Source organism: Pezoporus wallicus, unplaced genomic scaffold, assembly GCF_028554395.1.
Source record: "Pezoporus wallicus isolate ANWC-B61680 ecotype Strahan unplaced genomic scaffold, APGP_CSIRO_Pwel_v1 contig_11175, whole genome shotgun sequence".
NCBI classification, from domain to species: Eukaryota; Metazoa; Chordata; class Aves; order Psittaciformes; family Psittacidae; genus Pezoporus; species Pezoporus wallicus.
In genome coordinates this window covers 262325-288736 of record NW_026641536.1, presented here as the reverse complement: position 1 = coordinate 288736, position 26412 = coordinate 262325, and the positions used below count along the sequence as shown (strand labels likewise).

The following is a 26412-nucleotide window of genomic DNA, read 5'->3' as shown; positions in this document are numbered from 1 at the left end:
GCTATAACAGTTCTTTTTCTCCTTAGTATCTGGTGCAGTGCAGTGTTTTCAACTTTAGTATGAGAGCAGCACTGGTAAACTATAGAAACTGGGGGGAGTTACGTGGAAGGTCCAGATCGCTGCTCAGAATGGGCTGAGTATTGATCAGCAGGTGCTGAGCAATTGTATTGTACATCACTTGTGTTTATTGTTTTCTTTTCCTTTTCCCTTTTTAGTTTTATATTCTCTTCCCTTGTTATTTCCCTTATCATTATTATTACTGGTGGTAGCAGTAGTGGTTTTATGTTATACCTTAGTTACTGGGGTGCTCTTATCTCAACCCGTCAGAGTTACATTTTTTCAGTTCTCCTCCCCAACCCTCCAGGAATAGGGGAGAAGAAAGCGGGGGAGTGAGCGAGTGGCTGTGTGGTTCTGAGCTACTAGCTGGGCTTAAATCACAACAGCACTTTATAAGAAAGTGCTTCCTGCTTCAGACAGTGCAGGCCTCCAGTTAATACAAACTCTTTATAAACTGATATTACTGTGCATTCCCATCTATATATAAAAGGTGTATGCATAATTCTTCTAATGGATGTTGTGTTCCTTAAACAATACTTTTCATCACATCAGTAGTTTCAGGCCAGTTCCCTTTTCTGACCTCTTTCCCTCCACTTCTTTCTGTTATGTCTATGCTCAAATCTGTTGTGCTGCATTCAGTTCTGTAAGCTTGCCTCAAATTCAGCTTTCATCAGCTTTCACCTGTAAATCATTGACCATGTTCATTACGCACTTAACCTCTAGATTCATGCCCTGTTACCTGCCCCAAGTTCTCCTTAAATCACAGTTCATGCTTTAATATTACCATAATTTTGTTGAGGCAAACTGCATTGCAAAACACAAAAAACAGAGAAAATGAAGCAAAAGCCATCAACAAATCAATTTATTGGGTAAAAAGAGGACAGATGCAATGCAGAAATTCATAATGATGATTTAAGAAAAGGAAAATTGAGGATGTTTTTTAAAAGTCTTTGCAAGCAATAAAAGATTCAATCTTTTGAACCAGGAAAGTAAAACAAGAAATGAATTTTACATCAATCTTAGAAAATGTACTATATTTTCCAGGCCTTTATTTCCAGATTGAAATGCCAAAAATGCACCAGAAAGAGCTAATAATACTGTGCCATGGAATCCCTCTTGCAAATGGCACCAGGTCACTTTTATACCATGATCCTCTAATCGTTTCTTGTAGAGCAGTCCATCATCTCTAAGCACATCATATTCACAGGTCAAAATGAAAGCCTCAGGAAGCTGAGCAATAACACTGTCTTCAGCTAGCAGTGGTGAAAAAACAGTGTCAAAAATAGGTTTGACTAGTGCATAGATTTCCTCTGAGAATGAATATGTTGTACTCGGCGTGTAGCCTCTTCTTTTAAACTCAGGAGGGATGATGTCAGAACTCACCCATTTCCGATACTTCAGTAGCAGATCTTCTGGAACATGATTGCCTTTAAATGCTTTAAATGCTGGTTTTGTGGCAGACAATTTTATATTAAGGTACTTCAAGCCAAGAGAAAGGGTTCGTTCCTTTAACAAAATGGGCACCCCCTCATTCTGCTGATAAGAAGGCAAATCAAAGTCCAAACCCTGGAGAAAGGGATATATTAGGATTTGCGCTCTCAGCTTTGGGAGATCTTGTCTGTTCACCAGTGCTTGGGCCACAGCAGCAGTGATTGTACCTCCACTGCTATCTCCACAGATAACAATGCGAGAAGGGTCTACTCCGTAGTCTTGTGCAGTCCTCATGAAGTGGATGGTGGCAGCAAGGCAATCCTCAAATTGTGTTGGATATGGATGCTCAGGAGCTAAGCGATACCTAAACAGGGGTGAGAGTGTTCAAACATGGTCATATCTAGTGAATGTCCCTTAGTCATCTCTTCATTCACATATTTCTTTCTGAAGATAGGAAGTACTCTGAGATAATAATTACAGCAATGGAATTTATGATAATTATTGCTTTTAATGGATTATTTACTACTATTGTTAATGTTTGGGGGATTAGTCCGCTATTCTATCTTTACAGAATACATCTTCACTTATGTTTTAGCTGACTCTAGGCACGTGCTGAGTCATTGTAGGATTAGGTGGCAAGGCACCTGATCTGATGTATGCATGAATCAGTTATCAGCAATTCCACTTAGAAATTCAAGTGAACATTTCCCAACAAATTGTTAGGGAATATGAGCACAGAACATTGATAATGAAAATCCAAAAGGTTTTCAGTGGTTTTCTATAAACTGAATTCTTTCAAAACAGAATCAAAAAGAGTTGTTGATTCCTCAAGTATTTTAGGATGTAAATAATAATTGCTAGAATTTAATCCATTTCCAAAATGTCAACTCTTTTCCTGAACGCTTAGAAATCAGTTCTTTTAAAAATGCATTATAGCTCACCAGAAAAAGACTTTGAATGTTCATCTCAGGTTGATTGCAGGTTAAATGTGGATATCCATGTGGATATACCCCACCATTTCTTCAGAACGCCTACTAAGATGAGTATTTAGTACTCTGGGCAACTGTGCTTTTAGCAAAAGCAGTGACACTTGGAATACAGTGTTGGCTTTCAGCTGCAGTTTGCTCTAACTGTACATTACAGACTTACAAGCCTAGAAGGAGGCGTGAATGGCTGTCACATTGTATGTCTGGATTGACTGCACTTACCCAACAGACACCACCACCGAATTGCTTTGTCGGGCAAGATAGCGGCATGTTCTTTCATAGGCCTCTGTAAAACAAAGTATTTCAGTGGAATTGTAGCTTGCCTTAAAAATGAGTAGAATGCGAGTATTCTGAAAATCTTATCTGTATTCTTATTCTGATTCTCTTATTGTAGCATGGTCTGATCTGGACATGGTTCTGTAGGATCTTCTTGGAACTAAGAAACCTGGAATTTACACCAATGCATTGCTTCACTCTCCTCTTTGAGAAGTTAAGGAATAGAATGAATTCTGCCACTTCTAAAGTAGTATTGAAAGTGATAAGTTGTTTAAAAGCCCCAAACAAAACCAAAACCCCTTGCTAAATCCAGCACAAGGATTTTTCTTGTGCGTGAGCCACTATCTAATCCCTTATGCCTTTCCATTTCAAATGCAAAAATATACTTTTCCTTGTTTTGCCATTAAGACAGACTGCAGTATACACACATACACACAAGCTTGCACACACATGTCAACATAAATCGGGTTCTTTAAAATAAAAAATAAAATTCTAATGAGATTTTCAACTTTTCTTCTGTGCAGGAATGAGAAGAAGGAAGAAAACAGGTATTACGAATGACCAGAGAAAAAATGTTTTAGGTACACTACCTGCATAAAGACAATTTAACTCTTAATTTACATACCTATTACATGAAAATAAAATTACTCTGCTGCCCTGAAATTAATTTTATTGTATGTAGTGCTTCACCTACTAACTCTTCTTGTCATCTAAGAAATACTGTATCAGATCAGAAACTACATCTATTTGTAGTTATAGCTTATATTTATATTACTTACTAATACTTCCAAACAGTCCAACTCCTCCATGAAAATATAGGATTCCTCTTCTTTGGCCAGTAGTTGATGATTTTGGCTGGTAAATTCTTACTTCAACCTTTTCAAACCTTAAGTCCCTGATAAAAAGTTGTTTATCGTCTCTTAATGGTGGTATTCCATCCATGACAGCCCTGAGGAAATCCACCTCTGAGGTGATACCTACTTTTTCCAAAACTTTTGCCTGTTAATAAAGGGAAAGAAACCACAAATCAGTGCACATTTCCTTCTTACCTGGAGATTGATCGTGAAACATTTACAATTATATGGTTAGTTCAGACTTTGTCTCCTGATGGTTCTTACAATGAAGTGGCCAGTTACGGAAACGATTTGGATAGATCTCAATTGTAACGTAATACCTAACAACATCGGAAGTTCAAAGAGCAGTAGGCTGGAGAAGAATGGATGATTTTATATTCTGGAGCTGCCTTGTGTCATGCTCCTCCAAAAGCAAGGCCTTTGAGCCTAAGGGTTGCCTCCACAGAAGTACAGTAACTTGGCTCATTAATCCCATCTCAGGTCTCTAGCAAAACTGTTAGCAGTGCTGTGGCAGAACATAGGGTTAGCTTTGGTGGTAATTTCTAGGTTATGTTAAAAGTGTTGGATGAGAGCATGGTGGTTTGCAAATGATTTACTTCTTCAGTGGTGAAATCCTGGCTTAGTTTTTATCAGCAGAAAAAATCCCCTGGCATTAGGGTCCTTTGTGCTTTTCACACAGGTACAAAAGCCTACCAGGTACAGCCCAGAACTCAACAGAATTGCACTGTGCCAGTCTGTCTGACTAAATGCTGGGTACAGGCAGCTTACAGAACTATTAACACAGTAGGTAGCATCATTTAATCAGCCTATTTCCTAGACAGGATCAGTCATAAGTCCCCTGGCTATTGTGTAGCTTCTTATAGGCTGAAATTAAATAAAAAAATAAAGGATGAGTTAATAGATTTTTCAGTGAAGAAGTTCTATTAACCTTTAGATGCAGCTGGTTTTATTGAAGCAGATCCTTACAGGTGAATGCAGTCATTTCTTCATAAAATCTGTTCTTGAGCACAAGTACTTCAAACTGGTTTGTCTCCAGTGACTTCACATGCATCTTTTGTCCCAGCTGAAGACTGGACATGCTGGTAAACTTTAATGTTCCTGCAGTTTTGACATCATGGGTTGTCATACCTTGAAAAGGTTTGGCTATTTAGGCACAAGTAACTGCCCTAACAGCAATACTAAGAGTTGCCTCATGACTCAAACTTTACTTGCATTTAAACTTTCGTAGAACCATACGTAAGAGACAGTCCAGGCCAGGCTGGATGTGGTTCAAGGCAACCAGGTCTAGTTGAAGATGTTCCTGCTCATTGCAGGGGGTTGGATTAGATGAACTTTAAGGTCTCTTCCAACCCAAACTGTTCTATGATTCAATGATTCTGTTATTCTATAAATATTCTTATCTTTGTGCTCCTTTGCGGTAATGTGGTACAGTGCTGGCCTCTCTCTGGCCAGCAGAAAGCATACTGAATTATAAGATCAGCAGTTTAAAACTACATTAATCACCAGTAAATTTTTAAATCCTGCAGTTTAGCTTTTTACAAATTAATTATACAAAGATAAAACTTTGATGGATAAAGAGTCTTCATACAGTGTTTTGAAAATGTGGAAGTACGCTTTGTACAGTAGAGGTAAGAAAATGTAATTTGACTTCTGTTACTACCCTGTTTTGTTGCACTGCTTTAGTGTAGTGTCAGTGTTGAGGCCTCGGTGGGGCACCTCTCAAGAGACACAATGAGTCACATTCTCAGGAGTTTACCGGCTTGCTTCAAACAAAGCTTAACAAGCAGTGTAGCATGGAAAGGGAGGGAAGAAACAGTGCTGGAGGGTGGGGCTGAAGTGAAACATAATGAACAAACCAAAGAAACTGAAGGGTTTTTCTCAGTTTAAAGAACCAAAGGAAAAGAAGCTTGATTTAAGTTTCACAGAAGAAATGTTATTAAAATGATAGTGGCAACACTTAATCCAGGAAAGGATAATTGGTGAAACAGTAAGACAAATAGAAATCTCATTTTAGTTTTGAAAAGAAAGAAGGTGAAAAACAAGAGAGGATCAAAAATGTGCCAAAAGCAATGACACAGAAAGACAGCTTTCATATGTGTAGTGTCTCATAAAAGAGAGTCATGTAGACATATTGAAAGGCAAAAGACAGTGTCTTTCAGATGGCTCACGAGTAGAGTGATACAGTTGTAGAAGAAAACTGAGATCACAGACATCATTTAGTTGCTCATTCTCTAAATAAGCACTGTGTTACACGGTGCAGAAGTTCCACGTACGCAGTGCAGTAAGATGCTTAAGCCTTCCAGCACTGCATTGAGCACTGGGGCAACCAGATCAGAAAGCTAAAGCATACTTAAAAACTGGGAATTACAGAGTTTGCGGGATTTTATTTTCCATATTGCCTCTGGTGCTGTATAGCAAGCAGCAGGGTCTGTTATACCCAGCTGAGCTGAAGGTGTCTTCAGTGGTGCTCACAATTGCCAAATTAATCCAGTTGCATATTTGCAATACATTTAAACATTGGTTCAAAAAGAACCCCCCTTATTAATCCATTAACATTTTATCATAAATGAAATAAAAAACTCCAGCTTGAATCAAGTTTTACTTACGAGGCCAAACCCAAAGTTCACGGCATAATGAAAAATGTAAAGCTTTCGGCGCTGACTAAATCCATGAGGGATTTTTGCTTTGGGGTGTTCATAGTAGAATGCCATTGCCACGAAGAAAGTCAAAACAGCAAGAAAAATCACTAGAAGCAATCCCATCTCAGTGTACTATGAGGAACCAAACTGAAAAACCAGCTGTGGCTTCCTCACCCCTCTGACTTTTGAAGGATTTCTGAAGGTTAAAGGCATGGGATTAGCAATTCTCTTCATATCTCATCATCCAGCTTTTAAAAATGCCAATAGGAAGATGAAAACATGTGGCAATCAAAGCATACAATTAGACAGTAACAATTAGTCCTGGCAGAAGCTTGCATAAGAAGTTTTTCAGATTTGCAGTGAACATGTTTTGGGTCTGTGCCCATCACTATAGAACCAGTGCTTTGTGTATCATTTGTAGTGTCAGTTTTACGAGAAGACAAGAATTTGTTGAGTCTCTCCCAAGTTCTTGAATGCAGTCAGGTCTGTTATTATTCCCAAGTTCCCCTGCGTTCCTGTGGAACAGGATTTCCTAGCAATCATCTTCAGAGCTGCTCAGTTTCTTGATTTATTCTGCCTCCACTCCTTATTTCTGCAGACTTCTAGTGAAATCAAGGTTTCAGTGTCACAAACACATTTAATCACCTTTGATGACTGATTCTGTACCCTGCTATGCTGTTGTGTTCTTGAATCTAATGGAACCAGAAGTGGTTGCAGCCTGAAGTGTCAGTGGTTTGCATCTTGCTTCATCTTCCTTGATAGTTTTTCTCCAGGAGGTGGAAGCCTGGAACCAGCTGTTGTGGTTGGTTGGTTGGTTGGTTTATGTTTGGCTTGGTCGAGCCTTACAGTATGCAGTCTCCACCTTCTCATGAGTATATTACTTGCAGATGTCATTCCAGGTAGAAATGTGACTGCAGCTGATGAAGCCTAGAGCTGGACTTCATGGTTTCAGTGCTGGTAGCAACTGACTAGACATCAGGAGCCTACTCTTTTCTGTGTACTCTGTAGTGAGCTTTAGGATCTTTGCCTGACTCTGGAATGAACAGATTTTTCAGTACACAGGTGATGAGATTTAACCTGAAGCAAAAAAATCTGTAAAGCAAAGCTTTTTCAGCTCGTAAGGTATTACCTTTGGGTGTCTTTTTACCAGTCAGATCCCATGTTCTGCTCCCTGTGCCCAAACTGATTCTTCGTTTTATCCAACACCTCTTTGCAGACTTTCCTGTCCCAATGACCCTGTTCCCTCTCCCTGCCTTGCCAAGGGTTGTTTACATGCTGAGGATGAAGTTTGCTTCCTTTTGGTTTATTCTTTGTGGCAATTGCACATTGCCCAGCTGGGTGAGGGATGCTGGTGACAGGCATGCTGGTGGTTGGGCCACTTGGGAAATGGAATGGGTGAATTTAAACCTGTCAGCACCAAAGTGCATATAAGGTTCAGCTTTCTTACAGTTCAGACAAGATCATTAGGAAATACTGTTACACAAAACATGGTTGCAGCTCCTTTCTTTAGTGCTTTAATAGTGAAAGGAATCAACTTAATGCTAAACTGTGCTGTCCTAGTAAATTAGCGGCGTTGTAAGTATGCTTATCAGATCTGGCCCCTTTGGGGTTCTAAGAAGTCTTCTGACTTTTTGTGACAGATTGTTTGTGCTAAGGTTCTTACCACCTATTGTTGGTCTGTTTTCTAAAGCTTCTGGGTGCCAGTCCTTGAGGTAGCTAGTTACCAACTGGTCTTGGACAAGATCCTTGGGGCGTGTTAACTAGGTCCATACATCAAAGCCAAACCACCAGCAACAGAGGCTCCACACAAAGACTGGATGTGCTGGAATCTGCTAGCAGCTGTAGAAGAAACCAACTACTGTTGGTTCCTGAAGTAATACATTCTTTTTTTTCCTTGGGCATTGCAGGTACAGGGTAACCATTAATGTTTTAAAAGCATAGTCTCAGCGATTTACAAGCTTGCTTGAATCCCAGGATGGAGAACCATTCCCTAAATAATCTTTGAAATGTATGCTCTCTCCAGCTTCTGATTTTTTAACCTTATCTCTTGAGATACGTGAGATATGTCTCTCTGTGAAACAGAGCAAAGGAATTGGCTCGTGAGGCCAAACCGCCATATTCTCCTGCTCTAGGAACTGACTTAATTTCCGATGAAGAGCTAAATGTTGTACCTGAAACCTTGTCAATACTGGGTTGGCACCCTTAAGCTTTTTCTCTCTAGTGTAGCTTCATGTAGTAGGAGAAATAGACTGAGCCAGTTGCTCAGGTGTGAACTATTTCCTCACATAGTCTTCAAGCAGACCCAAGAACTCTCTGCCTGTATCTGGTGCTGATTAGGTGTCAAAGAGGTAATCACTTGCTTAGATTCAGACACAGCAGGTGTGAATAGATGCTTGTTCTTGGACACCGGGAAGCATTCCCAGAAAGGGTGCTGCTTGTCCCGAGAAGCCCTGTGTGAGTTCTGCAGAGCATGAGGGCCATCTGGTGCTTGAAGTATGCACCCTGGTCAGTCCTTGCCAACATGCTGACTGCCGCTAGCTGTCAGCTGAAGTGCCAAAGCACTGAGGAGATCCGTTAATGGCTTAGTTTGGGTGTTCACGCTTGTATCCATATGGATAACTCCTTGTGGAAAGTCATTGGTGTGCATAATTCTGTAGGAGCATAGCAATTTTGTCACTGACTGTGTTTTAAGTACCTGAAAATTAATTCCATGCTTTGGAAAGTATAAGATATCTTCAAATGACCAAATGTTCTATCTTAGCAATGCAAGACACAGCAGAGCTGGAATTAATTCAAAGAAAGTAGAGGACAGGAAGTTCCATGGAGACAATTCCATCTTGTGACTCCCTAAATTTTAGAAAATATAGGAGTCACTAGTTGTCGTGGTTTAAACCCAGTCAGGTAATTCGTTCGCTCACTTCCCCCCCTTTCTTGCCCTCCCCCTGCTCCCGGAGGGACAGAGAGGAGAATCGAAAAGAATGCAACTCCCACGGGTTGAGATAAGAACAGTTTAGTAACTAAGGTATAACACAGATCACTACTGCTACCACCAATGATAATAATGATAAAGGAAATAACAAGGGAAGAGAATACAACACCTCAGCACCAGCTGACCGATAACTCGCCCCCCTCAGCCCGACCAAGCTCCGACCAATACCTCCTCCAACCCTGCAGTCTCCCAGCCCTTCCGGCTAACTCCCAGTTACATCCTGGGCATGACGTGCTGTGGTATGGAATACCTCTTTGGTCAGTTTGGGTCAGGTGTCCTGTCTCTGCTTCCTCCTGGCTTCCCCTCCTCCCTGGCAGAGCGTGAGGCTCACAAAGTCCTTGGCCAAACCAAAACATCCTTGTTATCAGCTCTGTTCCCGAGCTGAAAGTCAAAACACTGCACTGTACCAGCTACCAAGAAGGAGAAAAAATGACTGCTACTGCTGAACCCAGGACATTATCCACCCCTTATTCCATACCATTCACGTCATGCTCAGTTCCCACATTTTCAATATACCATCACTCTTATCTCAGTGCACTCTTATCTTAGTGCATGGACCAGTCCCTATAAAGCTGCTGAGTCCATCTGGTCCATGATGTCAGGCTTCATCTCTTGTAACAGTCTTCCAGAGCAGGAGAGATTGTGTGCAGTGTTCACACTTGTGAATAACCTGGGCAATAGTGTCCATTGCTAAGTCCACCCCTCGATCATGAGTCCATCTCTATGTTGCATCTCTGCTCTCATGGCCTGAAGTGCCATGGGGGATTCAGGACTTGCTGTTTCGTACTCACCCATCTGCACTGCCATGGTTATAACCCTCAATACAGATTAAAATGTACAGAGAGTACTATTACTGCTGACATATTATAATTTTATTAATATTTATAATAAATTAAAGACTTACAGATAAAGGACCATGGAAAAATCTCAGGAAGAGATCAGTGAAGAGTTTGGACATTGGCCTATAAATGAGGCATAAATTCGGAAAGTGAATAATGGAAAGAAAACAAGTATTGGATTGCTGAATGGACAAGCAGTATAATACACGCTGTGCTGAATGAGGTATGTGTAAAAGAGTATGAGTAAAAGAGTATGAGATCATACAGGATTGTCTCATAACTTACAACATACAAGGTGGAATTGTACAGACATCCTTAGTTCTAGCACTTCCACCCATCTCTACCTGCAAAGAATCATCAAGAGAACAAGCTTGGTACTGAAGATGCAAACAAGAGCGAAGCGTGGATAAAAATGACCCAAAATAAAGATAAGCTTAATAACTGTCACAGGTTTGATGAAGTGCATGGAGATGTACCCAGGCTAGTTTTAAGCCATCTTGTTCAAGGCAGAGCACCAGACTGCTCAAATACTAGCCAGCTTTCTGCACAGCTTTTGCAGCAGGTACTAGCTGCAACTACTATGCTGGCCTAGCTTCAGCTACCAACATGTTGAGATCAGAAACCACAATTAATCCCCACTTTCACATCTGCTTGCATAACAGAGGCAAATCCTGAAACCCTCAAACTGTGGAATATCTGGAATTTATACATTTACCCCGGAAGAATTTCTTTGCTCGAAGCATAAATTGCTAATACCTGCAATAGGAAAAAAGAAAACAATCTGTTGTGTCAACAGAGCATGAAGAAATGTCATTTCATTTTGCTGCAAGGAACTGAGAGCAAGAATTCACAAGTAACAACGTGTTGCTGCAGAGATGTGTACCTGTGAAGTTGTCATCATATTTAATTAACATGGTGACAATGTGAAGAATTTAACCCAGCATTTTCTTCCTACTCACTGTTTGGCTGACAGAGAATGAAGATAGGGAGTAACCTCTTTCCATGCTTGTGTGTGCTCAGGTATTGCAAGTGCAAGGCGGTTGCATAAGAGTGATTTTACAGTTCGTAGGCATTGAATGACCAGCTGTTTTGACATGCAATGGCAATTATCTTGTGTTTAGTGAAGGTGGATCTGTTCTAATGAGCAATATAACAACTCAGCTGAGATTTTTCTTTTCCTTTGTGTTTTGTATCTTTGCAGAAATAGTTCAATAGTTCATTCACAGAAATTGTTTAGCCTGGAGAAGAGAAGGCTCCAAGGGAAGCCTTAGAGCAGCTTCCAGTGCATAAAAGGGCTAAAAGAAACCTGGAGAGGGGCTTTGGACAAGGGCCTGTAGGAACAGGACAAGGGCAATGGCTTAACCTGCCAAAGGGGAGAGTGAGATGAGCTCTTAGGCAGGAGCTCTTCCCTGTGAGGGTGCTGAGGTGCTGGCACAGGGTGCCCAGAGAAGCTGTGGCTGCCCCATCCCTGGCAGTGTTCAAGGCCAGGCTGGACACAGGGGCTTGGAGCAAGCTGCTCTAGTGGAAGGGGTCCCTGCCCATGGCAGGGGGTTGGAACTGGATGAGCTTTAAAGTCCTGTCCAAACCAAACCATTCTGTGATTCCTTCTGTGAGATTATTTGGGCACCTTCCATGCTGTTTTCGTACTTTCTCTCCAAATTCCAGGTAAAAGAGTTGATGATGTGTCTGATTACAAAATGGCAAAACCCACTATGTCTCTGTCTTGCTAAAGACAACCAATTGCTTCTCAGAAAAGAACTTTATAGAAAAGTTTAGAGGCCAGTCTCAGACACAGGTACCTGTCTCACACAGCTGGCATTTCTGTACTCCCTCTGTGTCACCCATTTCCCTTTAAAATCAGATTTGTAAATATACTCAATTCCCTCATTCAGACCTTACAATCATGTCCAAAGCTACCTATACACATAGTTTGATGATGATTACTACTCATTTCAGAAGTGCTGGATGTGAAAGTATTGTTACTCTCCAGAGGCTTTGAGGGGGCATTTTATGCTGATTTTGTGTGTATTATGTTGAGATGTGGATGCACATTGCTAGTTACTCATTAATGGCATGCTTCAAAATGTTCTTTTACTATGTTGAGTTTTTATTCTTTGACATAAGAAGAGAATGAATCTTCTTACAATGTAAAAAAAGAACATCAGAACAGATATACCAAATAATGGGATTTTTAAAAAAAGGTGGGGGAAAAGATAAAAAATAAATCATGTTCCCAAATAACAGCAACTGAAAATCAGAATTCAACAGACCATGCTAATCTTATTATTTGTTACCTAGGTTCTAATGTTCTAATATACAAATAGCTAGTAGCTGGTTAATTAGAACACCCTCTGCATACCAGTACACTATACTGGAGAAAACATTTTAATAGCCTTCTATTAAGTTTACAGTGTGGATCACTTTTTTACTTGGTGGTGAAAAGAGAAAATACCATAACCAAAAAATCCCAGTGCACAGTGGAAACCGCCTTCCATGCTGAACCAGGTCACTTTGACATTGTTGTCCTCTAACCGTTTATTGTACAAGAGTCCATCATCTCTGAGCACATTGTGCTCACAGGTGATGATACAAGCATCAGGTAGGCAGCAAACAACAGCATCTTCTGCTAGCAGTGGGGACAGTCTTGTCTCAACCAGTTCCTTTGTTTCTTCATGGACTTGAGGTAGAAATGAAGCAAGTAGCAGCTGTTTATAACCCAGCTTAAATATCTCTGGGATAAGATCTGGATTTATCCACTTCTTGTATTTCAAATTCATACTCTCAGGAATGTGAGAACCTGCCAAAACAGCTTCCTTCATAGAGCAGTCTTTCTTCAGGGACTTCAGGATAAACTTGACTGTATGTTCCCAGGACAGGAAGGCAGTGAAAGCATTTTTCTGATGAGATGGCAGATTGAAGTTCAGTGCTTAGAGAAATGGATAGATCAGTACTTGGGCGCATGTCTTTGGGATATCTCTTCTATTTCCCAGTTCTTGGCATACACTAGCAGCAAAAGTGCCCCTGAACTATGCCCACAAACAATAATAGAATCATAGAATCATAGAATAGTTAGGGTTGGAAAGGACCTTAAGATCATCTAGTTCCAACCCCCTGCCATGGGCAGGGACACCTCACACTAAACCATATCACTCAAGGCCTCGTCCAGCCTGGCCTTGAACACCACCAGGGATGGAGCATTCACAATCTTCCTGGGCAGCCCATTCCATTACCTCACCACCCTAACAGGAAAGAATTTCCTCCTTTTATCCAAGGATCCAATAATCCAATAATCCAATGAGGATCCACCCCATAGTTTTCTGCAGTCTTCAAGAAGTACACGGTAGCAGTATGACAGCCCAGAGCTTGGACTGAATGCTTATGTTCAGGAGATAAAACGTACCTGAAATGCAGAAAAGAACTAGTATTACACATCCACTAGTATTACACATCTACTTGCAAATGGCTTGAATGCATTTGCAAAACTCGCTCAAAGCAATATTAACTTTACTTAAGTTTTGCTTGGTGAAGCAAACAGAAGAGCTTCCCCAAGACCATCAGCATTGAGCTATGCTCTTGTGTAATTTAAGTGTGTGAGGCATTAAGTCTTGCAGTCCATTTCCCCACATTTTACAAGGCCATACATTTACTCAGTTCCTGATCCAGGTGCATCCACCTGGGATGCAAGTTCATGCCTGCAGGGAAGTCTGCAGTTGTCCCACTCAGACTGACTTTGGATGTATGTATAGCTGTGAGTAATCCTGTGTAAACCCACAAAATCCAGCCGAGTCATGGCTCCTGAGCTTTTTACACTGGGGACACTGATTATTAGGTTATTCTATATTGGTACAGTATTGTATATTATTATTGCGTTTTAATATAGAAAGATTAATAACATTATAAAACATCATACAGTATATGTACTGTGGTGACAAAACAGCTTCCTGTAGACAATACTTTTATTTATGGTATCCATTGGAACAAGTGAATTACAAAAAGGGGATGTTACAGTGACAATCCCTTTATTTCTTTCTTAACTACTAACTTACTTTATGTGTTGAAAATCAAGGTAGATATAACTGTCAGACACCTAAGCAAGTTAAAGTGTTGTACATTGATTTCAATGACATCTAAGTATACTTTGAGACTACGTTTTTAACAGCCATACTTCTTTATTCTCTGTATTCATGGTTTTATGGCTTTCTGGCGAAGATTAATATTAATAAGAAAGTAAATACTACAGAGGTAACAGTGTGGGCATTCTCTCTTAACCCTTCACTGTTTGCAGAGACACTGCTTCTGCTTCTCTGGTTTTTCACTGTTCTGTGAAATTAATTCAATGGATTCATCAGCATCCTGATAACCAGGGAATAAAAAGATATTAGAGACTGAAATTAGGAATATGACTTATAATTCCTTGTTATCAAAGTCAATGATTTTTTGTGGTGACAAAACAAACGGATCTGCTCCTCTGAAAATAGCTGGCATATATATAACTTTTGTAACTTTATGAACCTGTGTTTCTCACTGCCATTTCATGGCACATGCTTGCTCACACATATCAACAGCATAGGGGTAGACAACACTACAGCTCAGCTTCTCTTATATTTAAAGAAATGTAAATACAGAATGGGTATCATTAAGAGGGAACCGGAGGGAACTAACTAATCCTGGGAGTAACACTGAATGGGGGTCACTTATGCAACAGACACAACCACTGAATCAGATGTTCTGGCTATGTACCAGAATATTCTTTCATGGCTTCCTGAAGAACAAATGTTGTTGATGTAATTAAATCTGAAAATACTTGAAGCAATATCATCTCTTTTTTTATGACATATTGCCACAATTGAATGTGTTCTTCCCTGTGAGGGTGCTGAGGCGCTGGCACAGGGTGCCCAGAGAAGCTGTGGCTGCCCCATCCCTGGCAGTGTTCAAGGCCAGGCTGGACACAGGGGCTTGGAGCAAGCTGCTCTAGTGGAAGGGGTCCCTGCCCGTGGCAGGGGTTGGAGCTGGATGAGCTTTAAGGTCTCTTCCAACACAAACCATTCGAGGATTATTACACACCGTTTCTTAGGGTGGTTGTAAAGGCTAAAATAGCTTGAGATCCTTGTAAAAGCTTTCTACGTTGTTTTAAGTAACTGGAAGGCTGAGGCTGGCCGAGGTACGTCATACCATTTTCCTGTGGAAATGTTAATTGTAGTACAAAGCTGAGTCTAAATGAATTTTGAAGCAGAGATTTGACTGTTTGCTGAAGAATGAAGGGTGCAGCTGATGTGCCCCTGTGAAATCAGCACATTTCTGTGTGGCTGATTCAGGCAGAAATCTGAGACCTACACATCATGTTACAGTAAATTGTCTAATAGAATTATTCCATCGTAAGGTTGTGGGCAGAAATATGACTCTTTTAATGTATTTAAAGATGCACTGAATTTTTCTTCAACCTTAATTGTGATTTTGCTGCATTTAGAAGATTTGGTTTACAGGTATTTGCTCAGTGATGTGTTCTTTCGGTTACAGAATTCTAATGCCATGTAATATGTGTGCATGTCTCCTGCCTGTAGAAATAGGATCTTTTAGAACTTTCTGAATTACATGTTTGCAGTTATATCTGGTTTCTCTAATAAATTAAACGGGAAAAAAGACAACTAAAGTACATCCATCATGGACACATGTTTTTAAATGTCTGCTATAAGACCATCTGAATTGCCATGAGCACTACAGAAGTCACAATAAACATGCTGCAGTTAGAGACCAAAGGGAGGAACGCAGATGTTAACAACTTCAGTGTAGTTTAAAAAAAAAAAAAAAAAATTTCTTTAGCAGCACTGCTTCCTGTAAGGAATATATGTCATAAAGAGTGCAATATCCTACAAAAGTAAGGGCAGATTAGAGAGTTTTAAAAGTAAAATAAACCATGAGTGCTTTCTGTCTCTCAATCCCTCAAACTAATCTTCAGTCACTTCCTAGGTTCAGGAGAGTTATTAAAAAGATTGAGTTAAGAATCCTAAATAATCATATTTTGTCTTTCAGCTCCTTACTGATGCTTCCAAATATCCAACATCCTCCATGGAAGATGATGATTCCTCTCCATTTATTTGCAGCTGGTGCTCTTGGGCAGTAAATCCTCACTGGCACCTCATCAAAACGCAGATCCTTTATGAAGCATTTTGAGTCCCTGCATGCTGGCAGTCCATCAGCAAGCAACCTTGTAAGTTTGTGCTCCTCAAAGACACCCAAACTTTCTGAGTAAGTTCTTTGCCTAGATAGATATAACAGGAAAAACTTGGAATTAGTTTAGGAATTCAGGCCTTCCCACTCTAAAAAGGCCACAAGCTTCTTCTAACATAGAATCATAGAATATTTAGGGTTGGAAAGGACCCTAAGATCATCCAGTTCCAACACCCCTGCCATGGGCAGGGACACCTCCCACTAAACTATGCCACCCAAGGCTTTGTCCAACCTGGCCTTGAACATCCCTGAGTTTTAACAGAGTTTTCAGATTCCATTAATATACATGATAAACTTGGTATCAGTGCATTCTAAATATCCTCTTTTCTTTCCTTCTCTTAGGAGATCCTGACATCACAGAGGCATCTCAAAATTCAGAGAAAACACTGTCATGAAGGAGAACAGAGAATTTGATACGTATTCTGTCAAAAAGCTTCTTTAATTTTAAAAATTACAAAGCACTTCAGAACCAATAGCAATGCACTCAGAAAATGAAAGGTATGAGTATTCCTAGACAAATGTGCTCAGTGTTGCAGTGATCAGTAGTAGGTGAAACATTTTATATAAGCCAGGTTCTAAAATGTGTACTTGTGTAAGAAAAAGAGGACCTAGATCACCATGTCAGCACACCTTTTCTTGTGAAATAGGGTCTTTGAAAAGCTATTTGCTGGAACACCTGAATTCTGGCACAAACTGGCTTTTTATGTGGAAAACCATATGGGGACCAGATTTTTACTTTAAAAATAATTACAGAATCACATACTAACCAGCAAAAACCACTCAATTTGAGCTTAATTGACCTTAAACTACATTAGACAGTCTTTCTGTCAGTCACTTTTAAGTTTTATGCTTTGCCAGCCAAAATCATAGAAACATAGAATCAGCTGGGTTGGAAAAGACCTTTAAGATCAAGTCCAACCTTTACCCCAGGACTGTCAAGTCCACTACTAATAATAATTATCATCAAAGCTTTATATCACAGTGCAATATGATTAGTTAGTCTAAATGCAGATCTGTATGAGCAAATTAAAACAAAAGCTAGGATGTGAGCTAGGAGGCTTTCTCTTATCTTTTCCATTTGAGATTGTCATTGATGTCTTTATGACAGAGTACGTGGATAGATTCTGCAGGAGCATCACACGTATGATACTTATGCTGTAGAAGGCACACATTTAACTGTTGATGCAGTTTTGCTATGACATATCACAAATAAGGTGAAAGAAAAAAGGAAAAGACTGTTAAAAGAGGTCTTCATTGCAACATACAATACAGACCCATCACTGGCACAGGAAGAGCAGCATTCATCAGAATGAGCAGGATATGTTGATTGTACATGTTCAATGCACATGTTCCTTTATGGAACCCTGTGAAGTCATCACTATGAGGGTTATTTCTGTGGAAGAAACATAAAGCCAGAAATTCACCAAAAGTACCAGCAGATGTCTAAAGGTTTTTGAAAGGAAATCAGGTATTGAATAGATTCAGTGAACAGCAAATGGTGAAATGCATCTTTAAAACTATCCAAGAATAGGAAACTGAATTTTCTGGAACATATTATCAATGAAGATAAAATACGTACTGTTGAATAACAGCCACTTAGAAGCTATAAAAGTGGGTTAAAAAAATCACCTGAAAGAATCTTTTCATTCAACCAAGTATAGAAACATAGAGAACTTAATAACATACAGTCATATTATTATATTAAGTTTATATATAGCTTAACATGAAAAGCAGTGTGAGATACATAAAGGACAGCAGACTCTTCTTTCATGCCAGACAATGCAGAGCGGCTTAGGCTGCTCTTATGTACTCCTGTTGCCTTCTTTGATAGCTTTTTGGGCACAAGCTGTTTCTTTCTCTGATGGCAAAGCACATTGCACAATGAGTCTGGCTTACAAGTACTTAAATAATAAGTGGTAACAGGTCTAGCTGACCCTGCTCTGGCTGGAGGTTAGATTAGATATTCTCTGGAAGTGCCCTCCAACCTACATGGTATATAACTAGGACACAGTATATATATATATACTCTAAGGTATATAACTAGGACGCAGTAATTCAGTCACTGCGGAAAGAATCGCAGGTAAGAAAATTACTGCAGATAGTTCAAAATTTAGGAAAACACCTTAAATATATCAAAGTGCATTGAGATACAGAAGGGTGGTTATTACTATTCATGTGATCCACAGCCCTCCTGTCATCCACAGGACCAATCATTTCATTGTAGAAGGCAACCAAATTACAACTGCAGTATAAGAATATGTATCTCGGTATTTAAAAGAACTCACCTCACACTGGCTGCTTCTATGTATAGAATACCAACTCAAACCTTGGCCTTGATCTTTAAATCTGTGTTACTATGTGGTTCCCATTACATACAGTTGCAATATTTAGATGCGTATCTTCATAGTTTTCTTTTCCTGAAAATCACAATATCACAGAGCATGATAAACTCACCAGAATTTCCATCAGAATATGTAAGTAATGATAGAAGCGGAGCTTTAGTGGCTGATCAGCATCAGGAGGAATCTCTACCTTGAAGGATTTGTAAGTTTCCACTAAAACCAGTAATACAAAAGCAGCCAGAATTCCTGCTATTAAAGCCAACACATAAAAGGATTCAATTTTTCTTTGGTGGGAATAACGTATTAGAGAACGGTGTTATCTGATTCTGTCAGTGATGTGATGTGATTCTGTCAATATTTACATCCTTCAATGTGACTCCACAGAGAAGTCATTTGCATTCCAGAACTCCTCCACCCTCCTCCTACAGATAAAGCTGCCAGATGCTGGCAGCATCTAAACATCTGGCTATTATAGGTTCCTTTAGCATGGTCAGAGTTAATACATAGAAGACTCACATCCAGGAAATGTCATTATTCTGTATATTCAAAAATTGCAAAACAACTGTATTTTTTAGCTGCTTTAATTGTATTCTTCTTTATGGGCCTCAAAAGCTAGGTGGAATTTTTTGAAGTGTACTGATTAGTATAGGATACTACCTCTCCTTAAGAACCTGCGGAAGACTGAACTCCAATCTCCATGTTCAGAAATTGTAGCAGTTCTGGTGTTGGGAGGAGATCTGAAGTATGATTCTAAGGCTTTTGCTTAGTGCCGGTCATGTTTTCCCCTGCTATGTTGCTGGGAGAGACAGCTTCGAACAGAGAGCTTAGAACAGAACTGTTCTGTTGGCCACAACAGTTAGACATTGTGAAGTCCATCTAAAAGAATTAGATTTTACAGATTTATATAGATCTGTCAGTTATGTGGAAGCTGTCCAGAGATCTCTGGGCTTACCAATGATATGAAAGAGAAACTTCACCTTCACTTGGAGAACTCTGGCCCTAACCCTCTGTTCTGATTCATTCTAAAGAAAGGATTTTGATCTCTTTACACCTTCTCAGTTTGCTGTTTGTTGCTGAGCCAGCCCAATGTTACCCTTTGCTGTCATCTAGGATGTGATCAGACCACATGGCCAGCCAAATGCTTGTACCAACAGAGGTGATGATAGCAAAGGAATGTGTGACCAGGTGTAACTCCATGTATTTCTGTCCACCGTGTGACTGGAAAAAACCTGTTTGGGTAAAAGTAAAAAGCAAAGAAACACCAGCTCATTGTGATATAAGCAGTACAACCTATGCTTAGCCCCTGAATACCCTGAACTATTTCTTCATCCCCACTAACTTCTTAGATAGTCCATTTAAAAACCCTTTTAAAAGCTTGTAATTGTGGTCATAGAAGAGAAATACTCCTCTCTGTGAGCCATAAGATTCTGCATTTGGTTACAGACTTGCAGTAGTATTCCCTCAGAAAGTAGGATCTTGACTCAAAACCAGGTGAGACCTTTTTAGCTTTTCTTATACCCTTAAAAGAAGCAGATGAAATGTATCTGCTTGGGAAAATCCCATTTTTTTGAAATATGCGTTATAGGAAAGAATGAGAAACATTCATGTGAATTAGTCAATAGGCTAAACCAATACTTACCTGTGTAGAATGAGAATAAACAAGAAGAACCGAAAGAAAGTACCAGATGATGAGAGACCAGGCTGGGTTTTAAAGAGAATGGGTCTAATCTGTAACTTACTGGGAGCAAGTACAGCTGATTAAATATAAAACTAATACTGACTCAAATTGTTTGACTAAGCCGGGGAATAATGGATCTCTTCCATCACTGCAGGGTGCAGGATGTTTAGTTGCTCCCTCCCAACTTCTTACTCCATCCAGACTTACAGGGTACACTGTATGATGATGATTAATGATGATTAAATGGAATGATTAAAAAACCTAACCCAAACCAACCAAAAACCAACCATGTAAGTTAGAGCAAAAATTAAGGCTCCTTTTTATATTCTGAGAAGGAATATCTGGGTTGCGGTTTAATGATTTTTACTAATACTTCCTAAAAGTAATAGGTTTTAAGTTCTGAATGTCCCCATATAAGCATACTTTTAAATAGGACAAGTGAAAGTACAACAATATTTCTTCTTTATTAATTTTTAGTTTCTTTGTGGTGGATTTAAACACTCCCCTGATACTATCAACTGTGGCTTGTGGCATATCCAGATCTCCCCAAATCACTTAGGAGCTCTCAATATATACGTTTTTTTTCCATGATGTCAAGACTTTCAGACCAGCAACCAAGAATCTAATGAGAGACTGGAGGGGAGGTATGAGGCATCTGAAGAGGGGTCTTGGACTTTCTGGTTAGTTGATTCATATAAGGGATGTGTTTTTAATTAAATAGTGCTGGTCATTAAATGGAGGGGAGGGCGGAGTGTTCTGAAAAAAGCATCTCTGGTCATTATTTTATACGTCAGCTTTTAGGAAACACCTGGATTTATGCATGCTACTGTTACAATGGATCTTTCTTCCTCCAAAGAATCAGCTGATCCTCACTGCCCTGTGCCATTGTGCATGTCAGGAAAGATAAAATAACTTTTTAAAAGGCAGCAGGCCCCATAAATGAGTTGAAGGATCAGCCGCCTTTGGAAGCCCTGTGTTGTTTACCCTATGTATCATTTGCTCCAGTGTCCTCCTCCAGAACTGCTTGTCCCTTAAAAAGATCAGTGATACAGATTTGTAGGTGTAATGGCAGTGATTCAGCAAGAGCAAGCAAAGTGTCCTAGTGCTAACAGTGAGTAAAGCTCTAGAGATACCAGATTAAGTTGCTAAAAATCCAAATCTTTCTGTTGCTCAGACCATCAGTGAAAGTACTGTAGTTTCTGTCTGAATGAAGAACTCAGCATCCCTCTGTGCCTTCCCTTAGCTCAGCTGAATCTCTCCAGAGATCTTTTCCCATCCTCAATCTACAGTGTGGTCCTATTCCATCCCAACAGTTCATACACCTAAAGCTGACCTCTTCTAGCCTTCTAACCAAACAAATTTGGCTTTGACAACAGCATTCTTTGCCTAACATTCCTCCTCTCTTGGGCTTCCTTTCTAGAACTGTCAAGTTTGAAGAAGCTTATGACAGCAGACTTGAATTATCTCACCTCTGCCTGTTGTAGTGAACCAGTAGCTCAGAAAGAAATTACAGCTGCTTGTAATGAGTTTTTTCAGAAACACATTGATAGAAAGGATTCAGGGAACATTTTGTCTGAAGATTTTTTTCCTAAGCCAGTTTACAGGCTTCCAGTGCAAATTTACTGCAGGCATTAACCTCTTGTCAAAATCTGTATCATGTTAGTGTAGTAGGATTTCAGGTCAGACTCTTGAAACAATAAGCCGATTTTGATTTTGAAGGCCTTATGGACTTTATTCTTCTGCCTCCCTCAATCCTTGTGTGTCTTACAAGTTTTGTCAGGACTGAGGAATTAGTCAGAAGGAATGGTAAATAAAGAGAAAATAAGATGAGTCAATCAGTCTAACAAAATGTAGTCCCTCCATTCCTGTTTACATGTGGTATTTTTCACTGTTCTGTTTCCCAATATGAAGAAAAAGAATAACAGATTGAGACAGATTTGGCTTCAAATCAAAGCATTAAGGAAAAAAGAAGAACAATTAGTACAAATGACAAAATCCTATATGTACTAAGATGACTAAGAATTTGAAAGATGTTTTCTTTTCTTGCTGTTGCATTCCTTTGTCTGAATTCCAGCTAGTACCTGCGTGCACTTTGAAAACATTGTACTGCTTATAAAGACAATTATCTTTACACATCTTGAATCTATAAAGGTATGTCATCTAGAATTTAGAATTACTCAGACATTTGTTATGTCTTTATTCATGATACAGGTTTGTTGTGAGACCCTGGAAAAGCAGTGACACATCCACATGTAGCTTTTTGCACAAGGCTGGAAGTTAAACAGAAACATGGTTCATTTGAGTTTAGTCCATGGCAAAGCTCCACGTACAAGGCAACAGTATCAGACTCTTAATGCTTAATAGCACACACAGGGACAGTGTGAAATCATAGAACCACTGGGACACATTTCAAATGGAAAATGTTAACTCAAGGGAAGAATGAAATCGAGAAGCAAAAAATTTAGCTCTTGATTTATCCAAATCTGACAGCAGTGCTTCATGTAACAAAAACCAGACCAACTTGGCAAACGGTTTTCCTTTTTTAAAGGAGATTTAGTTTTAACCTGCGATTGTGATAGATTGTCCATGGTAAAGAACCTTGCAGTGATGTAAAAAACTGTTATTTCTTAACACACCAGTAACAGACTTTCCACTGTGTGACAGTGCTGCTCTGTGTTCCCAGTTTTTTCCCATCTGCTTACCAATGTCCTGTATATATTTGGGTGAAGTTTTTTAAGTTGAAAACACAGAATTCTTAGCCCAAATAGCTTTCAGACATGCATTGAGCATGCTTTTAATTTCCAGCTCCTTTTCCTGTCAAAAGTTCTTGCAGTTTAGCAACTTCATTTGCAGTCTTTCAAGTTTGCTAGGAACTTGACTGCAAAGGCTTTGCGAGCCAGTGTAGAGTTCTGCTAACATACAGAGGCGCAACATGAAGCTCTAAGCATTCAGATGTTCTACCCAAGCCTCTTCACAGATCCATGTAACACTGTTCTGCAAAAATGGACCTTTGTTATGCAAGTGATGTGTATGCAAGATATGTATGTTATGCGAGTGTGTTATGCAAGAGAGTGTTTCAACTTATTTTAGAAGTAAATGTTGCCTTTTCACTGCTCTTTTTTCCTTCAAGACTGGGAAAGTAAAAAGAAGTAGGTTTCTATGACTCTCATTGAGAATATGAGTAAATCTACACTAACTGTGATCCAAAAGCTGGGTTTCAGTTACAAAAGGCCTTCCTAACCTCCCTTTAAATTAGCTTGCCTAAATGTTTTTTTTTAAGCTGGGATATTACAATCAGGCACTACTGTGGTTAAATATTCAGAAAGCATAAAGGCATCTTTTGAGCCGTGGTTCCAGGTGTGGGTCATTCAGGGATGATCTAAATTTGAACTTATTAATTCAGAATAGATTTATAAAACTCCATTAAAGCTGTATTCCTTTACACTTCTGTTAAAAAGTACAAGCCCAGAAATTTAAACAGACAAGTGGAAGCCAAAACTGAATGAGTTACTGCTGAGATGTATTACATGACTCCCTTGCTGCAGAGTGGAATAAAGTTTAGTAGTTTAAAGTGCCATGAAAAGGGCTTAAACCAAGTTTCTGGGTTATTTTTCGTTTTTCAATTAATGCTTCATTGTGAGTGTCTGTATAGGAAAACAAATAGTTGGGTACTGTGCAACTATCCAAAACACAAAGTTCATTCTGCAACCAAGCTATAGCAACTGATGCAGTTTTACAACATTAATAGGCCAGTGAAGTGAGCAGAAACATGAAGGGATTCACTTTGGGACAACTTCTAACTTACAGTTAGGAACAACTGCTGTGATGTGACAGATCCTTGCTACCATCAACAAAGTTATGTACCAATCGGCTGTCTGCACCTCTAGATGTTTCCTGTAAGGAGTCTGGATAACCAAACCCACTTGAAGGTCTGGTTACGGGATTACACAACCAGAGATCAACTCTGAACAAAAGCGTATATTGGTTTTGTAAAGGTGACAGTTTGGGAAAAGACCTCTTGCCAAAAAAGAGCACAATCCCAGAATACTATTCTTCCCCACTTTTCAGAGTGGAACTGCAATTAAGAGGGACAAACCTCAGCTGTTCTCAGTGTTCTACTACATACTATGTGTAGAATTTGAAGCCATTTGACTTGTTGGCCAAAGTAGGTGAATTCTTAACTGGCTTGTACTTTTCACCATATTTATTACAGACAAGATACAGCAACTTCAGTTTTGCTGTAAGTCTGCTTTTGCTTCTTGCTTTTGTACATTTGTACAATGTAGTGACTCCTGGTTTTTAGTGCTTCAAGGTAAATCTAAAGTAAAGTAGTAAAGAAGTAAAATAGTTCATACTTCCAAGAAATTTTAAAAGGAAAATTTTAAATATCTAGAACCATCTTTTACTCCCACTCCAAATGGTAACAGCTTCGCACATACATCAATAAACCAAAATCATAATGAATGAAAAAAGCCCAAATACTTTCAATGCATTTTAAGGTATTCTTGAAGCTGGGAAGAGATTGAAATCCATATTCACAAGATTATTCCATTCCCACTGGCTTCAAAGGATCTGCAAATGTTTTAAACAATGAATTTTGGTTTTAATATGAACAGGTTAATTATAATATTACTGAATTTCCTATTTTAAATGTGTCTGTGGTGATTTATGCATAAAGAGACTGAACTCAGGAATCAAAAAATCAGATTTACTTTAATGAACTTCATATCCTTTCATTTTGAACACTGCTCCTTACGTCCGTACCAGCAAGTTGTTATATTTGTTACCAGACCAGACACTGAGTCATTCTAGTCTAAACCAGACACTAAGCTGTAATTTCTCTCTCCTCCTCAGAGTTTTTGGACTGAGAGGAAAATTAGACCCCCTAGCTCCGTTTCCAAAGGTATTACTGTAAAAACACACAGAGGAGCTAAACGCTGCCAAGCAGCAATGGAAAGTCTTTGAGCTCTGGTTATTTCAGATGCAGCTAAGTTAGGGAGTACCACCTGATCCCAACAATCTGTCCAAACTTACAGTTTCTGGTTAGGAGCTTCATCTTCTTCTCTCCAAAAATCTCTCTCCTGACACTCAGTGATGATCCAGTGATAATCATATGGCTTATTAGTTATGAGGAAACCTGCCATTTAAATGTAAGAACTCTGCAAGTTTCTCTCTAAATTTTTTTTTTTTTCTGAAAACTTTGGTGGAACTTTTAACAGAGCTGAAATACAAGGATTTACATGTTCGTCATATTTTATGTTAAAAATCTCGTGTGTGATAAAGATTTTAAATGTGGGTGACACCAGAAACTCGGTTACTCTTTGAGAACAAATAACCCCTGAACACTTACCTTGTGGCCCCTTTGAACACTGCCTACTTCCAGAAATGTCTGATTGATTCCACAGCATAAAACTGAATTTCTTTTCAAAGGGACTCAGCTTCCTAATTAATTTATATTGGTTGTGTAATACACTTCCATTGCAGTGGTGCTTTAGTAACTTTGAAGTTGGAAGGTGTCTTTCAAACGTGTCATTTTCCAGCAATTGTAGCTTTTACCACTAGATGGCTTCCCAGGATAGTGGATATAGACCCGACCTCCTGAATTAACGTGGGATTGGATTCATTTTAGCACATTCTTAATGATATATACAGATGCAAAGTGTAAGCTCTTTCCAGCTCAGCTGTGAAGACAGCAAAGGAGGTTTCACACCCTTGAGCTTTTTGCGACACCTTCAAAGCTTTGCATACTGGATTATCAGGTTATTTCTGGTCGCTGTCAAAGCTCCAGCAGTGCTCTCAGTTCAGATGTGCAGTTAGATCCCCCTCAGAAACGCTTCATCAGTGCAGCTAAAACAAATCATACCTGCCTCGTGCTTTACAGCGCCAACAACCAAGCTGGGGGGCAGTATTGCAAGAAGCTTTGCCCTTTCTCCTGTTACAACAGAGTCCAAAGTGCTATGGACTCCTTCTTGTGTTGCAACTATGCCCTCCTAACTGGACAAAAAGGGATTGGGAAAGTAGAGAGAAAAACCCATTCTTTGTTATGAGGAAGTGTCTCCCTCCTTCGTACCGAGCCTGCCTCTTACTGTCCCA

General features: G+C 39.5%; 2 protein-coding genes and 1 pseudogene across 2 annotated transcripts in view; 1 reads left to right on the top strand and 2 right to left on the bottom strand.

Moving 5' to 3' along the window:
* The window catches only part of LRRC38 (leucine rich repeat containing 38), an 87768-nt gene extending 71049 nt beyond the window's left edge, over positions 1–16719 (top strand). The window contains exons 5-6 of the mRNA XM_057424183.1: positions 16102–16317; positions 16642–16719. The gene's annotated coding sequence lies outside the window, so the exon portion shown is untranslated. The remainder of the gene's footprint in view (positions 1–16101; positions 16318–16641) is intronic.
* LOC130607245 (arylacetamide deacetylase-like 4) lies at positions 907–6377 on the bottom strand. The gene is made up of 4 exons (XM_057424189.1): positions 6211–6377; positions 3530–3749; positions 2697–2760; positions 907–1852 (listed from the first exon to the last, which is right to left on the bottom strand). Exons 1-4 carry the CDS (start codon positions 6364–6366, stop codon positions 1066–1068), a joined length of 1227 nt encoding a protein of 408 aa, XP_057280172.1. The 5' UTR covers positions 6367–6377; the 3' UTR covers positions 907–1065.
* Positions 12072–13114, bottom strand: LOC130607257 (arylacetamide deacetylase-like 4; annotated as a pseudogene).
* Positions 16720–26412: the final 9693 nt, after the last annotated feature.